The sequence below is a fragment of the Schistocerca americana genome, chromosome 1, assembly GCF_021461395.2.
Source record: "Schistocerca americana isolate TAMUIC-IGC-003095 chromosome 1, iqSchAmer2.1, whole genome shotgun sequence".
NCBI lineage: Eukaryota > Metazoa > Arthropoda > Insecta > Orthoptera > Acrididae > Schistocerca > Schistocerca americana.
Window position 1 is genome coordinate 660,878,744 of NC_060119.1, and position 20,673 is coordinate 660,899,416.

Here is a 20,673-nt window from a genome sequence, read left to right on the forward strand (position 1 = left end):
GCAGCACACCATTGGGAAGCCATTGACAAGAGATGCTTGTTGAGTAAGTTGCATAAGGATAAATGTAGTGGGAAAGGGAAACTGCTTGTTTTCCTTTCTTGTATGCAGTGATTGTGGAGCAGTGGTGGAGCCAGCAAGAAGGGGGCCAGTAAAAATGGTACTGCAACCACTGGTTATCTGGAAGTCATTTGGGCCATGTGCAGCAAGGGCCTGAATACGAAAGCCATGGAGTAAATCACGCACCAACAAGGGCGTAATGAACATTTGAACAGCAGTAGTTTTTTTATCTGTGTTTTGTTTGCTCTCTCAGGTCCTAAAGTACGCATGTACGGACATTTTTGAATGTACTCAAGAGAGTGGTATTACCGTAGCAATTATTTGTTATGTTGTTAAAAGAAATAGTGAAAATGTTGGGCAAAATAAACCCCTGTTTTTGAGAAGTGTGGCTATTTATTTAGTAGTGCAGTAGAGAGATCTTGCAGAAGCATTCCAGGAATCTTCACTGCAGTTGGCTCGACAGGAGGGTGGCTCGGAAGGATCCGGACCACCAAACAACTACTCTGAGAAGAGAGGATAAAGGTAATACTACTTTCATCTGGTGGTGTATTAGGGCTGGCAAAATATTGCCCAGTTATATCGGCCAAGGACGCAACTTCCTGCTAGTGCTGGTATAAGACCCACCACAAACCCTATGAAATATCCATCAGCAGGAGAAGAGGGAAAAATATACCCCATATATATTATTTGATATATATGATACATTTACTTATGCTATACTTGTCCTACTATCCTACAAATCACCAGAACAAATATTTGGCTGAGATTCCTGAAAAATTGTCACAATTAGTTTCTCGCTGGCTTATGCTCATTAGTTCATCCTTGGCTTATGCTCATTAGTTCCTCCTTGGCTTATGCTCTCCTGAACGATTCACACTTCCTTCTTATGTGTCCCTGGTGTGGAAATACCATAGTTTTTATATCCTTATGTACATATGTGATATAGAATTGTCATTGTTCTTATACATATATTTCCTATGTATACATGTTAATAAATATCTATTTGATAGTTTTCTCAATTAACTAGGTGATGCAGAAACATCACAACAAACAGCCATATGTGCATATTTTTCTATACGCACATTCTTTTCCCCTACAACACTTGATGGTTCTTACATCATTTTTATCTGTACTTCCATTGTTTATGTCTTCGTGTTTCGTTGTGTATATGTGTAAGTGTGTCTGTGTAACCTGATTCTTTAGCTTACTTATTTGAAATAAGTTGAAGGTTACTGGAAACCATGGAAAATAAGAAGGACTTCAGCAATAGAAGTATATGAATATGTAAATAGGGAAACACAGTCCGATAGATGAGAAGTAAGAAAGGAAAAAGTAGAAATGGTTGCTAAGATTGAAGAAGAGATAGAAGATAGTCACAAAGGCAGGAAACCCTTCCCACACCCTTTCCCCAGGATGCCTACTTCGCCATTACTTGCATGAGAAGCTGGAGGAAGTATGGTGTTAAATGCCTCCTACATAATGGACATTCTCACCTTCACCTTTGAAGTCCCCGAAGAAAATCTTAGCAACCCCTGTGGACGGTGAATAATCAGTTGCACTTGTTTGTGAGGGTCGTTTGAAAGGTGTGGTGTGTGTTCTGTGTTAGTCATGATTTATTTGTTAGTGTAAATCATGTTTTAATCTATAATATCCACCCATTCCAAAACCAATACAAACCCTCCCCTTTACATCACATATCATAAAAGGTGTAAAATGTTCTATAAAAATAGAAAATTATACACTACAATCAAAAAGTTGTTTAGTTAGTCAGTTTATACTATATTTCATACACACATAAAACACTCTGTTTGAATAGTACCATGATATTATTTTTCCATTAATACTATATTCTACTCATTTCATATCATTTCTAGGGTTCACTGCTTATACGTGATTCTCTTAAGTCTATTATTTTTCTCTCATATTTGGTTTTCTATATGCTAAAAATATAGGACAGTTTAAGAATTCATTAAAAGAATAGTTTAAGATTTGATGGGAATTTGATGCAGGAAAAATAGTACAGAAGAAACACCGAAAAAAAACTTGGGATCCGACGGTCGTCACTCCCCATTAACGCAGAACGTTAACATTCCTGGGACAGATAACTGGACAATATTTTGCAGACCCAAATACACTGCCAGATGAAAGTAGTATTACCTATATCCACTCTTCTCAGACTAGCTGTTTGGAGGTCCGGATCCTTCTGTGCCACCTGCCTGTCGATCCAACTGCGGTGAAGATTCCTGGAATGCTTCCACAAGTTCTCTCTATTGCACTAATAAATAAATAGCCACACTTCTCACAAACATACATGGCTACATTCCATATAAATACTTTCAGAAATGACTTCCTGACACTTAAATATATACCTGAAGTTAAAAAATTTCTCTTTTTCACAAACGCTTTCCTTGCCATTGCCAGTCTACATTTTATATCCTCTCTACTTCAACCATCATCAGTTACTTTACTCCCCAAACAGCAAAACTCATTTACTACTTTAAGTGTCTCATTTCCTAATCTAATAACCCCAGCATCACCCAATTAAATTCAACTACATTCCATTATCCTCGTTTTTCTTTTGTTGATGTTCATCTTACATCCTCCTTTCAAGACACTGTCCATTCCATTCAACTGCTCTTCCAGGTCCTTTGCTGTCTCTGACAGAATTACAATGTCATTGATGAACCTAAAGTTTTTATTTCTTCTTCATGGATTTTAATTCCTATTCCAAGTTTTTTTTGTTTCCTTTACTGCTTGCTAAATACACAGATTCAATAACCTCTGGGATAGGCTACAACCCTGTCTCACTCCCTTCCCAACCACTGCTCCCTTTCATGTCCCTCGACTCTTATAACTGGCATCTGGTTTCTGTACAAACTGTAAATAGCCTTGAACTCCCTGCTTCTTATCCCTGCAACCTTCAGAATTTGAAAGAGAGTATTCCAGTCAACATTTTCAAAAGCTTTCTCTAAGTCTACACATGCTAGAAATGTAGGTTTGCCTTTACTTAATCTACTTTCTAAGATGAGCTGTAGGGTCAGTATTGCCTCATGTGTTCCAACATTTCTATGGAATCCAAACTGATCTTCCCCGAGGTCGGCTTCTACCAGTTTTTCCATTTGTCTGTAAAGAATGTGCGTCAATATTTTGCAGCCGTGGCTTATTAAACTGATAATTCAGTAATTTTCACATCTGTCAACACCTGCTTTCTTTGGGATTGGAATTATTACATTTGTTTGAAGACTGAGGGTAATTCGCCTGTCTCATATGTCTTGCTTACCAGATGGTAGAGTTTTGTCAGGGCTGGCTCTCCCAAGGCTATAAGTAGTTCTAATGGGATGTTGTTTACCCCCGGGCCTTGTTTCGACTTAGGTCTTTCAGTGCTCTGTCAAACTCTTCACACAGTATCATAACTCCCATTTCATCTTCATCTACATCCTCTTCCATTTCCATAATGTTGTCCTCAAGTACCTCGTCCTTGTATAGACCCTCCACATACTCCTTCCACCTTTCTGCTTTCCCTACTTTGCTTAGAACTGGGTTTCCATCTGAGATCTTGATATTCATGCAAGTGGTTCTCTTTTCTCCAAAGGTCTCTTTAATTTTCCTGTAGGCAGTATCTATCTTACCCCTAGTGATATATGCCTCTACATCCTTACATTTGTCCTCTAGCTATCCCTGCTTAGCCATTTTGCACTTCCTGTCGATCTCATTTTTGAGACGTTTGTATTCCTTTTTGCCTGCTTCATTTACTGAATTTTTGTATTTTCTCCTTTCATCAATTAAATTCAGTATCTCTTCTGTTACCCAAGGATTTCTACTGGCCCTCATCTTTTTACGCACTTAATACTCTGCTGCCTTCACTATTTCATCTTTCAAAGTTACCCATTCTTCTTCTACTGTATTTCTTTCCCCCATTTTTGTCAATCGTTCCCTAATGCTCTCCCTGAAACTCTCTACAACCTCTGGTTCTGTCAGTTTATCCAGGTCCCATTTCCTTAAATTCCCACCTTTTTGCAGTATCTACAGTTTTAATCTACAGTTCATAACCAATAGATTGTGGTCAGAGTCCACATCTGTCCCTGGAAATTTTTTACAATTTAAAACCTGGTTCCTAAATCTTTGTCTTACCATTATATAATCTATCTGATACCTTCCACTATCTCCAGGCTTCTTCCATGTATACAACCTTCTTTCATGATTCTTGAACCAAGTGTTAGCTATGATTAAGTTATGCTCTGTGCAAAATTCTACCAGGCAGCTTCCTCTTTCATTCCCTACCCCCATTCCACATTCACCTACCACATTTTCTTCTATTCCTCTTCCTATGAAATTCCAGTCACCCATAACTATTAAATTTTTGTCTCCCTTCACTATCTGAATAATTTCTTTTATCTCATCATACATTTCATCAATCTTGTCATCATGTGTGAAGCCAGTCGGCATATAAACTTGTACTACTGTGGTAGACGTGGGCTTCGTATCTATGTCGGCCACAATAATGCATTCACTATGCTGTTTGTAATAGCTTACCCGCACTCTTATTTTTTTATTCATTATTAAATCTACTGCTGCATTACCCCTATTTGATTTTGTATTTATAACCCTGTATTCACCTGATCAGAAGTCTTGTTCCTCCTGCCACCGAACTTCACTAATTCCCAGTATATCTGACTTTAACCAATCCATTTCACTTTTTAAATTTTCTAACCTACCTGCCCGATTAAGGGATCTGACTTTCCATGCTCTGACCTGTAGAATGCCAGTTTTCTTTATCCTGATAACAAAGTCCTCCTGATTAGTCCCCGCCTGGAGATCCAAATGGGGGACTACTTTTCCTCCGGAAAATTTTACCCAAGAGGACACTATCATCATTTAACCATACAGTAAAGCTGCACGCCCTCGGGAAAAATTACGACTGTAGTTTCCCCTTGCTTTCAGCCGTTCGCAGTACCAGCACAGCGAAGTCATTTTGGTTAGTGTTACAAGGCCAGATCAGTCAATCATCCAGACTGTTGCCCCTGCAACTACTGAAAAGGCTGCTGCCCCTCTTCAGGAAACACATGTTTGTCTGGCCTCTCCGTTGTGGTTGCACCTACGGTATGGCTATCTGTATTGCTGATGCACTCAAGCCTCCCGACCAACGGCAAGGTCCATGGTTCATGGGGGGGGAGGGGGGGGGGGCAGTGAATATATTTTGATATATACAATAAAGTACTAAATATATGTACGGAAATAGTAGTTAAAAATTTACATTTAAGAATAAAAGGAGGGAGATGGTCTGTAGCCACCAGTCTGGCTGCAGTGGTAACACTGGTTCCCATCAGATCACCAAAGTTAAGTACTGTTGGGCTGGGCTAGCAATTGAATGGGTGACCGTTCAGTCTGCTGAGTGCTGTTGGCAAGTGGGGTGCACTGAGCCCTTGTGAGGCAAACTGAGGAGCTACTTGATTGAGAAGTAGTGACTCCAGTCTCGTAAACTAACATACAGCCAGGAGAGTGGTGTGCTGATCACATGGCCCTCCATATCCATATCCAGTCATGCCTGTGGGCTGAGGATGACATGGTGGAAGATCAGTACCATTGGGCCTTCATGGTCTGTTTGGGTGGTTTAGTTTTAGAAGGTCTATGAAAAAGAGAGAATTGCCCAATATTTTTTTTTTTAAGATATCAAAGTTATCACACAGGTCTATTTCCAGTCTGTAGGAAGTCGAGGATGTTGTGCAGATGTGAGAGACACATGTATTGTAAATATGTGAATCTGCTTACAGTAAGTGCTATCAGTAAATCTATGTATCCTAGCCAAGTAAATTCAATGTTAGTTTGTATTTGTAAAGGTTAGATAGCAGCACTTAATTGTGTTGCTGATGTTAACTTCTAAAAATACCTCTGTCACTAAGGTAAACAAACTAACAGCATCATGAATTGGTTCTCCAGTGTATTATGAAACTAACAATGCTGTCTACCTGTTCTTTGGTGTATATTGCCATCACTAAGGTAAATATTTGAAGAACTATGTTGAGCAGCTCCTAAATCTTTACATTATATTTTTTCTGTGATCCAATTTTGATGAAATAATGCCTATACATTACTCCAGGCTAAGCTTAAGTTATTTGAGAAAACCCCAAGAAAATTCTCCTTGCAGTTTTGTAGGTTAGTGTGTTCAAACAGACAAACATTATGCTTCTAGATAAAACTTTAAATAACGGTAGCTTTTATTTCTGTGATCTGATTTTAATGAAATGATGCCTATATATTGCCCCAAGCTACCTCAAGTTACCTGTGAAAATCCCATGAAAATTGGTCTAGTAGCTTTGGCAATTAGCTTGTTGAAACAGACAAACTGATAGGCAAGATGGTTTTGCAGTTTTATTATAAGTACAGATTAATCAGTGTGTTAATGGAATGTGTTGAGAATTTTGTAAGTAAAACTGAATAGTCCCCTAGAACATAAGAGTAGACATGACTAGAATGGAAGAGAATTGAAGAAAGTGCAATCAGAAGTGATAGAAGGGTCTTTTGGTACTGTTCTTGGAAGAGTAAGGTAGTAAGGTCTGGTGTGACCAGGTGTTTAAGTGATGGCACAGTATGCAGATAGTTCAGAAATATAATCATTTTAGTACAAGTGTTTGCAACTTTGGGAGTGTGTATTTACTGGGTGCCAGTACAGAAATTTGTTACTGAACTAGGATTTAAAAAATCGGTTCCTGTTAAGAGACTTGAGAGAACTGGTTAAATGTTAGGTTTTTGTTCAAATTAATGATCTGAAGCACTGCACAATGCCTTAAGCACACAGTAGGCGTTGCCTGCATATGCTCCACTTGCTCTGACAGGACAACTATTTCTAAGTTTATTTGTAGCACTTTGTGTAATATTATCATGTGTAGGGTCACCATTCTAAGTAAATTTATGTCATCTGTGAACAAACTGACAGTGAAATTTAATAGTGTGCATAGTCTGTATTAATATCCTGAGGGATCATAACCTTTACTTACTTTTTGTTTAATCACTTATGTTATTCATGTTTCTGTACATCACCCACTGTCTGTTTCCTTACACCTCCCACATAATCATTAAATGCTTTCGTAATGGGAAAATGCAACAGTGCACAACCAGACCTCTAGATCAGAAGTCAGGTCACTAAACTAATATAAGATTGTGTGCTAACTCTCCAGTGGTTGGATGGTAACAAATTAGTTTCATCTGATGATTAATTTCACAACATATTTTGTTACCATAAACCACTGCAGTCAGAGGTCATACTCTGGATCATGTCACTGACTGATGGAGAAGGTTGAGATGACCTGCTTTGCTCATCGAGATTCAATGAATATTACAGTTTATTGCACTGCCCCAGAATAGATTGAGGCCTTCAGGTTCTGAGGTCAGTAGATGTCTTGAACCAGATACTTTAAGGTTCTGTGACAGTGTGGGCTGTGACTTCCTGAACTAGTTTCATGTGGTTGAGAATTGTAGGGTCCCTATAAAGGGATTAGAGGTGCACTACATACCAGAAGCTGCTCACCAGGTGGCTGAAAGTGTTTGGAGAACAATGCAGGGCTTCTTTTTTTATTTAATTTAGGAGACTCTCCATTTACTCCAAATAATGAGTGATACTGGAGACCCCAAAATTTTATGGCTGGCCCCCACAGACAAAGCATTTATCATCTTAGTGATCAACTGCCAAAGTATTAATAATAAAGTGCCAGAGTTTAAAGCAGTCTTAAAATGCACTGGAGCTCATATAATATAAGGAACACCAAAAACTGTCAGCAGTGATATTTGTGGGCAAAATCTAAGTGTATATTGAAAGTGTGGGCTACTGAAAAATGGAGGTGATGTAGTATTTGTCACAGTAGATACACAACTCAAATCCATTAGGACAGAAACTGAAGCTGTAAGTGAGATAGTTTGAGTAAGACTCAGTGTCAAGGATGGGCATGAATTTTTATTAGATATTGATTTTATTAGATATTTGTTCATCCCCAGGCATACCTGAAAACAACGCTGGCAAAGACTTAAATCATCAGAAAGTCGACTGGAAAAATTACAACCTTTTAAGAGTCAGGTGTGTAAAGATGTCCTGTGAAACATCACTAAAGACTTCATATTTAGTATTGGAAACTCCAGGTACACACACACACACACACACACACACACACACACACACACACACACACACACACACACATATACATGACCACCAACTCCAGCATCTTCTGGCCCGAGGTGCCGGATATGGTGGTCGTGTGTGCACGAAGTGTGTTTGAGCGAGCGCGCACACGTGTGTGTGTGTGTGTGTGTGTGTGTGTGTGTGTGTGTGTGTGTGTTTGTCTTTATTACTGTGGCCAAAAGCTATATGTGTGTATCTTTTAATTGTGCCTGTCTGCAACCTGACATGTCTTCTTTAGAGTAAGTAGCAATCTGTTTTTTCCTACATTGTTCACATTTAGTAAGTTAGATAAAGAGGAGTTCAAAATATATGCCTTTGAGTAAAAGGACAAATACCTAACAGTATATTCTCTGGACATTTTTAAATTAGTTACATTTTTATGAGTCAATCAATGGAAGTGATATACATGATCACAACATCAACATCAAGAGAAAATGTAACTGTTTCTGGAAAGAACAACATTACAAAAAGACAGAAAGAAGCACATACACCAATGGTTTGAATTGGTTTTAAAAATTACCAAAGTCTCTAAGAATAGAAAATATATGGAATGATTTAACACAAATTTAAAATCATTTATGATAGAAAAATGTTTATATTCATTAATGAATTTTAAGACAATGTTTGTAACATGAACCAGTAGCATTTCAACTGTAATGTAAAAAAATGAATAAAATAGAAATCCAACAACTGCAGTATATAACATATTTTGTAAGTGTAAATAATTGCCATACTGTTACGTCTGACATTTGCAGAAACCATTATTGTGATGGTTCAACCCAAAGAAAATGTAAATAAATAAAAAAAGAACTGTAGCTCACGTTTCAGTGAATAGCTGACCTAAATGACCATACACTGGGCAGATATATACACTCCTGGAAATTGAAATAAGAACACCGTGAATTCATTGTCCCAGGAAGGGGGAACTTTATTGACACATTCCTGGGGTCAGATACATCACATGATCACACTGACAGAACCACAGGCACATAGACACAGGCAACAGAGCATGCACAATGTCGGCACTAGTACAGTGTATATCCACCTTTCGCAGCAATGCAGGCTGCTATTCTCCCATGGAGACGATCGTAGAGATGCTGGATGTAGTCCTGTGGAACGGCTTGCCATGCCATTTCCACCTGGCGCCTCAGTTGGACCAGCGTTCGTGCTGGACGTGCAGACCGCGTGAGACGACGCTTCATCCAGTCCCAAACATGCTCAATGGGGGACAGATCCGGAGATCTTGCTGGCCAGGGTAGTTGACTTACACCTTCTAGAGCACGTTGGGTGGCACGGGATACATGCGGACGTGCATTGTCCTGTTGGAACAGCAAGTTCCCTTGCCGGTCTAGGAATGGTAGAACGATGGGTTCGATGACGGTTTGGATGTACCGTGCACTATTCAGTGTCCCCTCGACGATCACCAGTGGTGTACGGCCAGTGTAGGAGATCGCTCGCCACACCATGATGCCGGGTGTTGGCCCTGTGTGCCACGGTCGTATGCAGTCCTGATTGTGGCGCTCACCTGCACGGCGCCAAACACACATACAACCATCATTGGCACCAAGGCAGAAGCGACTCTCATCGCTGAAGATGACACGTCTCCATTCGTCCCTCCATTCACGCCTGTCGCGACACCACTGGAGGCGGGCTGCACGATGTTGGGGCATGAGCGGAAGACGGCCTAACGGTGTGCGGGACCGTAGCCCAGCTTCATGGAGACGGTTGCGAATGGTCCTCGCCGATACCCCAGGAGCAACAGTGTCCCTAATTTGCTGGGAAGTGGCGGTGCGGTCCCCTACGGCACTGCGTAGGATCCTATGGTCTTGGCGTGCATCCATGCGTCGCTGCAGTCCGGTCCCAGGTCGACGGGCACGTGCACCTTCTGCCGACCACTGGCGACAACATCGATGTACTGTGGAGACCTCACGCCTCACATGTTGAGCAATTCGGCGGTACGTCCACCCGGCCTCCCGCATGCCCACTATACGCCCTCGCTCAAAGTCCGTCAACTGCACATACGGTTCACGTCCACGCTGTCGCGGCATGCTACCAGTGTTAAAGACTGCGATGGAGCTCCGTATGCCACGGCAAACTGGCTGACACTGACGGCGGCGGTGCACAAATGCTGCGCAGCTAGCGCCATTCGACGACCAACACCGCGGTTCCTGGTGTGTCCGCTGTGCCGTGCGTGTGATCATTGCTTGTACAGCCCTCTCGCAGTGTCCGGAGCAAGTATGGTGGGTCTGACACACCGGTGTCAATGTGTTCTTTTTTCCATTTCCAGGAGTGTACCTAGTAGAACAGTTCATGAAGTGGGAACTCTCCGAGGTATACTGCCACTTTTACAAAACTTTTAAAGGAACAGCAACTTTTTCAAAATGGGTATAAAACAAATCATAGGTCCACAGAAAGGCAAATGCTGAATGGATCATATTTGGCTGTCAAGAGGCCATTGCATGAATCCTTCAATGACTAGCATATCATAGTCGTCTGATAATTCTCAGAAAATCCAAAGAAAATTTGGTCATTTGTGAAGACTGTCAGTGGCATTGTGGTGAGACACCCATGGATGGCACAGGAAGTGAAACTGAATGTATCAAAGCAAATGCAGAAATGCTGAACTCCATTTTCAAATGTTCATTTACACAGAAAACATAAGAATAATTCCCTAATTTAATTATTGAATTTATTTACTGTACAGATGAATTGAATGATATAGTGTCAGTAGCAGCAACAGCTTAAATCATTAATATTAAAAAAGACTCCTTGGCCAGATGGGATACATGTGAAATTCTATATAGAATTTTTATCTTAGTTGGCTCCAATTTAATCATAATATACTGCAGATCCCTTGAACATAAAACTGTGACCAGTGATTGAGAAAATGCACACGTCACACCTGTCTCAAGGTGGGTAACTGAAGTGACCTACGATACTATCATCAAATCTCAGTGATGTCCATCTGTTGAAGAATCCTAGAATACACTCTGAGTTCCAAAATAATGAGGTATTTCAAACAGAACAACATCCCCCATGCCAATCATAATGATTCCAAAAACACTGATCACATGAAACAAAACTTGTGCGTTTCTCACATGACATCCTCAAAGCTATGGATAAAGGAAATAATCTATATATTTCAAGACTATTGCAAAATATTTGACTCATTACCATACTGATGTATATTAACAAAAGTATGATTACACAAGATTTCAAATAAGCTTTGTGACTTGGCTGAAGGCCCCTTGATAGGCATGATGCAATGCATTACCTCAGACAGAAAGTCACTGACAGAATTAGAACTAACTTCTAGCATGTCTCACAGAAGTGTTTCGGAATCCTTGTTGTAGGTATTGTATATTAATGATACAATGATGGTGTATATTAATAACACAATTCGAGCATATCTGCCTAAAGAACCTGGACGATAAACGAAAGCCCCGCAAATCTAAGCCCAAGCCTAATTACATCTATATGTTTAACACCACTGGGGAACTGTATTGCACTTTGTGCAACCAGATCTTCAAAGCAAAGCTCGGTTTTGCAAGCCACATCCAAGCCCACCACAATACGGACTAAACGACTGACAGAGTTGCTGTCGGTGAGGAGGACATCATCATCATCATCATATTAATGATCTTGCAGATGATATGAATGGCAACCTCAAGAATAGAATAAAATCTTTATTGCCACATAATATATCATAAAGATCTATTTGAGTGAAAATTTGGTGATTCATAAATGAATACAGCTCTGTGCCTACAAAGACATATATAAAAACAATATATATAATAGAGGGAAACATTCCACGTGGGAAAAATATATCTAAAAACAAAGATGATGTGACTTACCAAACGAAAGTGCTGGCAGGTCGATAGACACACAAACAAACACAAACATACACACAAAATTCGAGCTTTCGCAACAAATGGTTGCTTCATCAGGAAAGAGGGAAGGAGAGGGAAAGACGAAAGGATGTGGGTTTTAAGAGAGAGGGTAAGGAGTCATTCCAATCCCAGGAGTGGAAAGACTTACCTTAGGGGGAAAAAAAGGACAGGTATACACACACACATTTCCATCCGCACATACACAGACACAAGCAGACATATATATATCGTAATGGCATTTTCTTTTTACATATTTTTCAGTATTTGTTTCTGTAGTTTATAAGTATACCTATATATAGAAAAACATGTATCTCCATTCAAACAGAAAGCACATGTATCTACAGAGATTATATCTTCCAAAAATTTTAATATTTGCTACTTGTCTCCCTCATTTATAAAATCTTCCTCATAGTAATAGCATTTGCTTTTTACATATTTTTTGATGTTTGCTCCTGTGGTTTTCAGCTTTTAGTCCTTGAACTTGGACTGCATTGGACATGTTCAGCCTTAGAGCCATGCAGTGCAGGGTACTTTCAAACAAGCTAACTCAGCATGTAGTGCGATCTACGTTTTGTTTCACAAGTACATGTAAATCAATTTCCTTCCAAAAATTGTGGGTTTCTTGGTTCAGAGATGTGTATTTTGAATCCAAACATAAAAGGAATTTTCATTAACTCAAGGCTTTCAACTAATTCTTTGCTTGACTGTCCATCATAGCTCTGACAGACTTTTCACAGATAATAAATGACACACAACAAAGCACTGTCTGTTACTTACAAAATTACAAAAACCAATATTATGTGAGGAATCTAGAGATATTGTGTGTGTGTGTGTGTGTGTGTGTGTGTGTGTGTGTGTGTGTGTGTTTTAATGGCCGAAAGCTTTAATTGTGAGAATCATTTTGTTGTGCCTGTCACACCTCAGCATCTCTGCTCTATGTGAGTAGCAACTTTCCTTTTCATAATGTTACAGTCCATCCTGAATTTTTCATTGTTTCAATCTAGAGTTACTCTTCATTCCACTACAAATTCCTCTCATAGTGTATGAGAAAACAAAATTAGACTAATTGCAGCACTTGTAGAGGCATTTAACCAGTCATTCTTCCTACACACTATACGCAACTGGAATGGGAAGCATAACATGTGGTACCATGCTAAGAAGGCTCTACTTTCTGCCATGCACTTTACAGTGCTATAGTGCTATGCAGAGTTTATATATAGAAGCAGACAAAAAAGTTTTCGTACAATATTCAGAAAACTTTTATATCAATTGGTTCTGCCTGTGGAAGCCTACATAATTATATATAAATGAAGAATTAAACCATCATCTGAGAAGTTTGTACACATTTCCTATCTACCTCCTCCTTTCTCCAATTCACAGGACACATGATTGAAATGAAACTCAAAGAGTGACCTTTTTTTTTTAATCTGACAGTGAAGTATATAAATACAGTAACGCGAGCACTAAAATGATGAAAGATAACCGCTCACTGCTCAGAGGAAACACAGTCGGTTACCTTCTAAACTTGACCTTTGTTAGCAGCCCTTCTTCTCCATTTTTCCCATGGAATAGAATTTATTTTGTTACATTTCCAAATTTCATGTAACTTTATTCATGAATTCACTGTTGGCATAAATTGTACTTTTGTGTTTTCGGAGCCAAAGTTTTGACAGAATTTTGAATGGCAACAATCATTTCAAATAATATAGAAAACATGAAACTAAGGGAAATTGTGTGGTAATTTCCCATATCTTATTTGGATATTTTTTTTAAATGGTGGTTTCACTTCTACATGTTTCAGAAAATGCAGAAAGTGGTGTCCTTCAAATAATTAATTATTTATTTTCGACAGTAGATGTTCTATTATTTTTAAAGCTGTTTTACCAACTTTGGCAGGTATTCCATCTCATCCTATATCATTTTATTTTTTGGATTAATGTAGTTTTCTCTACATATTTTGGTGTTACTTTGTGAAATTTAATTAGACTCTCAGACTTACTCTGGCGTGCACCAAATAAATCACCTTGTCGTGATAGGAGTCTACATCACCAGCAGATTTTAATACAGCTATGAAGAGCATTAAAATTTTCTGTTATTTGAGCAGGTTTTACAATAACTTTTTCTTTCTTTTAGAAAATTCTCAGTTGTTAGGTTTGATTCCAAGTTCACATATGACAACTGCTCATACTTCCCTTGATTTATTTCTATGCTTTTGGTGTTTGAAATGTCATTAGCTGCCTTTAAAATCTTCTTAAACTCTCTTCTTATATGCTTTGACATTGGTAATGAACTCAGCACTATTACTGAGTTTCAGTTCAGTATAAAGCTGCTTGTTTCTATAACTACATATTTTAATGCAAGCAATAATCCAATTTAGTTTATCTGTTGCTTTTTTCTTTAGACTAACGGTGGAAATTTTTCATCAAAAACATGTAAAAATCTGTTTAAAAATGTATCAACATTATTTTAACATAAGATGTCATGTTGCACTTAATCTGCAACTGAACAAATTTATCTCTTCTTCACTGAACTGTATTTCCATGAAATATTTCCTTCCATTTTCTTCATACATTTTTAGTAATTCAATAAGAAAAGTGAAGTGATCTGAGATTTCTAAGTTTAAACTGAGTTTGGCTGTGTTGTTAAATCTATAATTTGTTAAAAAATGTCAATGCATGACACTATTTGCTCATTTATCCTGGTGAAATCATTGAAATTATTCTAAAGCCAGGTTCTTGAATTAAATCAATAAATATAGTTAACGTACTCATTTCACTGCCGCATCTATGCTACCATTAGCAGCATTTACAATTTGTTTCCATGTTTCTTTGTGATTTAATGTAGGAGATACTGCAGCACTTCTAAAAATAATTTTGGTTGCATCACTACCTGGAATTCTATATATATTGAGATTCCATCATTACAGATACACACAACAACTTTCAAATATAATTCTTTGTTTAGTAATTAAAATCATCTCATTCTTTACATTCTAACAAGTTGTAACCCAATATGCAGGAACCTCACTGAAATATGTTTCTCCTACAAAAGTTGCTAGCTGCCACAAAGTTTTTTGTTTTACTTAAAACTGTGATAAAATCTTTCATAAGTCAGTGTTTGTTTTGTCATATGACATTGATATGTTTTTCCCTCTGAAAGAATACTTTGCAGCTCATCAATTTTTGTGATTTTATCCTGTGGATACATTACCTTTAGGTCATCTGTGTTTTTCAGTTTATCTTCTCCCTTGGTACATACTAGTTTCCCTTGCTTTGTGTAATTTTCCAGTTTTTTGCTAGAAGTTACAGATCTTAAACTATATTGATGTCAGAGGTCCTGCCCCATACAATCCTCACTAATAAACTTGTTTGAATCTACAAATATTGCACCTAATCCAGACCATTACACTGATCACAGGTGCTATAGTTTATTTTGTTGATGTACTTATCACTCACTAATCTCCTGTGCAATGTGCTGGTTATTATAATTCCTGAACACAGATGAATAGTTTTTGTTGAAGGGAAGTCATGCTCATCTATATAAAAACACTTTTGTAGTTTTCACTCTTGATTATGGATTTTGACTTCTATTTTGCATGCAAAACATTCTTGAAATGTTCCAGTTTATTTACTTGATGTGTTATTATGCCTGGCTGCACATCAACTTCACAATTTGGACTCATGATATTTTTTAGCATTGAATGACTAACTATTAAAAAGTCATTTTCAGTAATGTGTTTTCCTTCTTTCAAGGCAACTATTGCCGTATTAAGAGCTTTAATTTCATTATTTAGTAAATAAATGATTTCATTTTTCAAGTTTATTGTGTTTAACAGATCTACATGTTTCTTAAAAAAATAATCATGATGCCACCAGGGTGAATTACTATTTATGAACTTGATGTTCACTTTAGCACACCATTCATTCTACATTCTACATTGATACTCCGCAAGCCACCCAACGGTGTGTGCCGGAGGGCACTTTACGTGTCACTTTCATTACCTCCCTTTCCTATTCCAGTCGCGTATGGTTCGCGGGAAGAACGACTGTCTGAAAGCCTCCGTGCGCGCTCTAATCTCTCTAATTTTACATTCGTGATCTCCTCGGGAGGTATAAGTAGGGGGAAGCAATATATTCGATACCTCATCCAGAAACGCACCCTCTCGAAACCTGGCGAGCAAGTTACACCGCGATGCAGTGTTGCCATAATTGGTATTAATGCATAAAATTCCTTTTACCACACTTCTGTTGCACTTTTTCATGCTGATGTATTATGTATTTGTTTCTTTATGAAGATCAAAGAGTCACTGTATTTATAATGATCATGTTGTCAGATGTCACAAAAATAAATAGCAAAATGATCATGTGTCACTGTTACTTTGTGTCAGTTATTCCTTATGGCATAATCTTTTGTGGGAATTCAATAAATGTATTGAGGATACTAGTGTTACAGCTCAGCAAACAAAGGGTAATGCGTCATCCACTGTTAAAAAATATAATAATACTACTAAAAATATTCAGCAGCCTATGTCAAGACAACCAGTTTTGACAGACTTTGCTGCCATCTTCAGGTCTTAAAAAATCTTTTTGTTGTGAAATGTGTTCATTTTATGTTGGACATCATGCCAAGCTGATATGTGGATAAAAATCAGGACATTAATGAAAAGATTTTTTAAAGACCTGAAGATAACAGCAAAGTGTGTTGAAACCAGTTGTTTTAAATAAAGAAACAAAGGAACACTTATTTGCTAGGCTGTTGAATATTTTTAGTATGTAAAACAGATTGTTCCTTTGATCTTCTAAGAATCAGGAAATCCAATCATACTAATGTTACCCACTTCCACAATGTACATTTATAAGGTTTCGATTTTCATATACAAAAAGCAAAAGACATTTGAAAGTTTTTATTTCCAGCACAATTACAGCACTTAGTGTAGAAATAATTTTAATCTTCCCACACAGCATTTAAAACTGTATGCCCCAAGAGCAGAGTATATGGGATTACAAATTTACAATAAACTAAAAGGCAGAAATATATTCAACAGGGAGATTGGTTCACTTAAAAGTTTGGTCTTTAATTATTTTATAATAAAAGTACCATTATTACATTGAAGAAGCCATGCATGACAATTTTATAGCTGAAGCAAGGGAACGGTATATAATTTTGTGTATCTTTTGCAGACTGAAAACTGTAATTAGTAAGTATTGAGTAGTTGTATCACAATAACATGTGTAAAACCTTTTCTTACTCTTATAAAAATGTTTTGTTGTAAGGCTTAACATATAATATGAACAATAAATCAAATGATTTGAAAATTATAAGAATGAGGTGAATAAATCAATTTCATACCGGTATGTCCCTTTTGTAATCTCCAATATGAAGCTGGTAAAGTGCTTACCAATGTACTCTCTTTGTCCCCTACTCTCCCTAATGGCCATTCATCCACCTTTGCATTTCTCCAATGATCTCAGAATTAGTGAGTCCCTATCAACCTATTGTCTGGGAGTCTCTTCCAACTTTCCTGAACCAGCCCCTCTTTCCTCCCTTAAGAATGAACCTTTAGTTGAAAAAGCTGTTATTATTATTTTCTACTTCAAGTGCTTCTATGAGTAGTACTAGAAATTACACCTTATGAAAGTTGGTAGTAGCCAGTCATTCTATAAGTTTTCTCAATTTAATTTTCAATTCAATACATATCTATGAAATATGATGAATGAAAGAACAAAGGCAGTTAAAGAGCTGAGCAACAATGTACCAGCTCAATACTTATCACCTCCTTAGTACAATGATAAGTTGTCTTGACCACATTTCTATGGCCAAATTTGGATCTTTTTGTGTCAATATTTCTCTCATCGCATGTGTATTAGTGTCACCTCTTGGGTCCTTCTACCATTTTAAAAATCTTTTCTTCTTCCTTTAGTCACCACAAAAAGAATTTATTCTTAAAGCTAAAGGCTCACAGCACCTGGGCTTTCCACAAAAAAAAAAAAGCTTCATTCTCACTTATGGAAAACTTATAACTTACGAAAAATCTTACATTTGGTTACTCAGATTAAATAAAGTTAGGCACACACCAATAGGTTAGCTCTATGTGCACAGATTATGCCATTAAAGTACAATTTACATAAGTTACTGTGGCTCATTAAATTATGTCAGATTGTGAATTTGTTTCTTTTTTGTTGCAGTTTATGATAAGATTATGCACCCATGCTTTGCCATTAATCTACAAACATAGATGCATCACTCTGAAATAAATAAATGTGCACACATTCCAAAAATCATAAACTACTCATGCATTTCAAAAAGCACCAAGCTGTTGCAAGATAACATGCAACTGAATGCTACACAAAGCAAGAATTACTTAAAGCTGGGGTACCTCTGCACCAGGAATTCCATCAGTACCCTAAAATACAATGGAAAAATATGTTAATGTTATAGACAGCCAAATTATGTGAAGGGAGATGGTATAGCCATTTCATTAAAAAAATATAATTTTTGTTGTTCTGCCAATAAAATGAGTCCAAACACAGAAAAAATTAATCTGTTGTTCAATTATGCATTTGGAATATTAATATTTTATTTGCTTTTTATGTGAAACATTATAAGTGTCATTTATTGTAACATTGTTAAAGTAAATGTCAGTGATTAATACATGCTTGTAGTTTGATTCACTGAAGAAACCATGGCTGAATTATTTGTGAGAGTGTTAAGGGAATGAGATTAATAGGTGAATATGAAACATCAATCATGAAATAAGAATGTACATACGGGCAATCCTGGATCACCTCTCTCTCCCTTGCTCCCTGGCTCACCCTGAGCTCCCTGTAACAGAAGCATCACATTTAAATGAGTTTAAACAAAAAATGCTTTAAGTGCACTTGAAACAGTTTTAGCATAAAACAACACTACACATTATTTTAGCTGGAACCACAACAGTCCTAATCAGTTACCTAAATATCCTGGAATCCAAATAAAACATTATCAAGGAAATTTAATAGGAAGACCAATCACTTGCAGAGAACTTAGAGTACATGTATAAGTACACTGCATTTTGATTCAGCAGGGATTAAGTACTTTACCTCTGAACAGTGTATTTTAATCTGGGAAATAATAGCGAACACCTCTGCTTGTCTAAAGTGGCTGTTTCTGTTAGCACATAAAGCATAAAATAGCTCATACAAGAGGTTCTGTACCTCAAATGGTTGATGAGAAAGCTATCCAGTTCCAGTTCATGTGTCAGTGTGAATTGATAAGATCTTTGCAATGAATAACTTCATCAAGAAAGTCAATGATTTTCATTTTCAAAGACATGGGAATGGAAAAATGAATATTTTCCATATTGATGGTGTGTAATGAACATTTGACGCAAAGAAATTAGAGCTACAAGAAGGATTAGCATGTTACTGTTCCTCAGAACAAATTATACATTAACTGCTCAGTTGTACCATTTTTGGATGATGTTGGAGCTCGGTGTGGAATGAGGCTGAAAAAAGTAACTTATTTGTGTCAGTTGGATGGTTCTATGCAAAGTTTGTTGAGTCAGAGTACTAAATGCATTGGTAGGATAGTATAACAACAGAATAAAGAAGTTATTAGACAAGGGAAATGCATGAAGAACCATAACTTACTATTGTATGAAGGGGCGTTTGAAAAGTCCATGCAAAGTCCGAGAGATGGCACCACGGGCACGTATCAAGGTTATGTTTAGTTAGTAGCATCTCTGGAAAGAATGCACACCAAGTTTCAGCCATATTGGTCTATTTGTTTGTGTTTGGCATTCATGTGAATCAAGGAAGTCGAGTGATTGTCAAAAAATGGACGAAAAAGAATTTCGTGTGGCGATTAAACATTACTTTATGAAAGGCAAAACACCTCAGGAGTTAAAGAGAAGCTTAATAAACATTACGGTGGCTCTGTACTTTTGGTTACAACAGTTTTTAAGTGGTTTCAAAATTTTTTCAATGGCCATATGGGCACAAGTGATGCTGAATGTTCTGGATGCCCTGTGGAGATTACAACTCCAGAAATCAGAAGAGTTAAGGTGCATGAGATTGCTAGTACTATGGGCATCTTGAATGATGTGGTAGTGGTCGTAGTGGTGGTGGTGGTGGTTAGTGTTTAATGTCCCGTCGACAACGAGGTCATTAGAGACGGAGCGCAAGCTCGGGTTAGGGAAGGATTGGGGAGGAAATCGGCCGTGCCCTTTCAAAGGAACCATCCCGGCATTTACCTGAAATGATTCAGGGAAATCACGGAAAACCTAAATCAGGATGGCTGGAGATGGGATTGAACCGTCATCCTCCCGAATGCGAGTCCAGTGTGCTAACCACTGCACCACCTCGCTCGGTCATCTTGAATGAATGGGTACATAATATTTTGCATAAACATTTGGACATGAGAAAGCTATCCGCAAGATGGGTTCCACGATTGCTCATGCTTGACCAAAAATGGAATCATGTGAAATGTTGCAAGGATGGTTTGCAGCTGTTCAGGAAGAATCCGCAGGACTTTAAGCATCATTTCATCACTGTGGATGAAAAATGGATACATTAC

General features: G+C 37.8%; 1 protein-coding gene across 1 annotated transcript in view; it reads right to left on the reverse strand.

Moving 5' to 3' along the window:
* The window catches only part of LOC124587131 (collagen alpha chain CG42342), a 610,604-nt gene that overhangs the window by 89,310 nt on the left and 500,621 nt on the right, over positions 1 to 20,673 (reverse strand). The window contains exons 20-21 of the mRNA XM_047131431.1: positions 18,889 to 18,942; positions 18,497 to 18,523 (exon numbers count right to left, since the gene is read on the reverse strand). Of these exons, the coding sequence (XP_046987387.1) occupies positions 18,497 to 18,523; positions 18,889 to 18,942 (81 nt within the window). The remainder of the gene's footprint in view (positions 1 to 18,496; positions 18,524 to 18,888; positions 18,943 to 20,673) is intronic.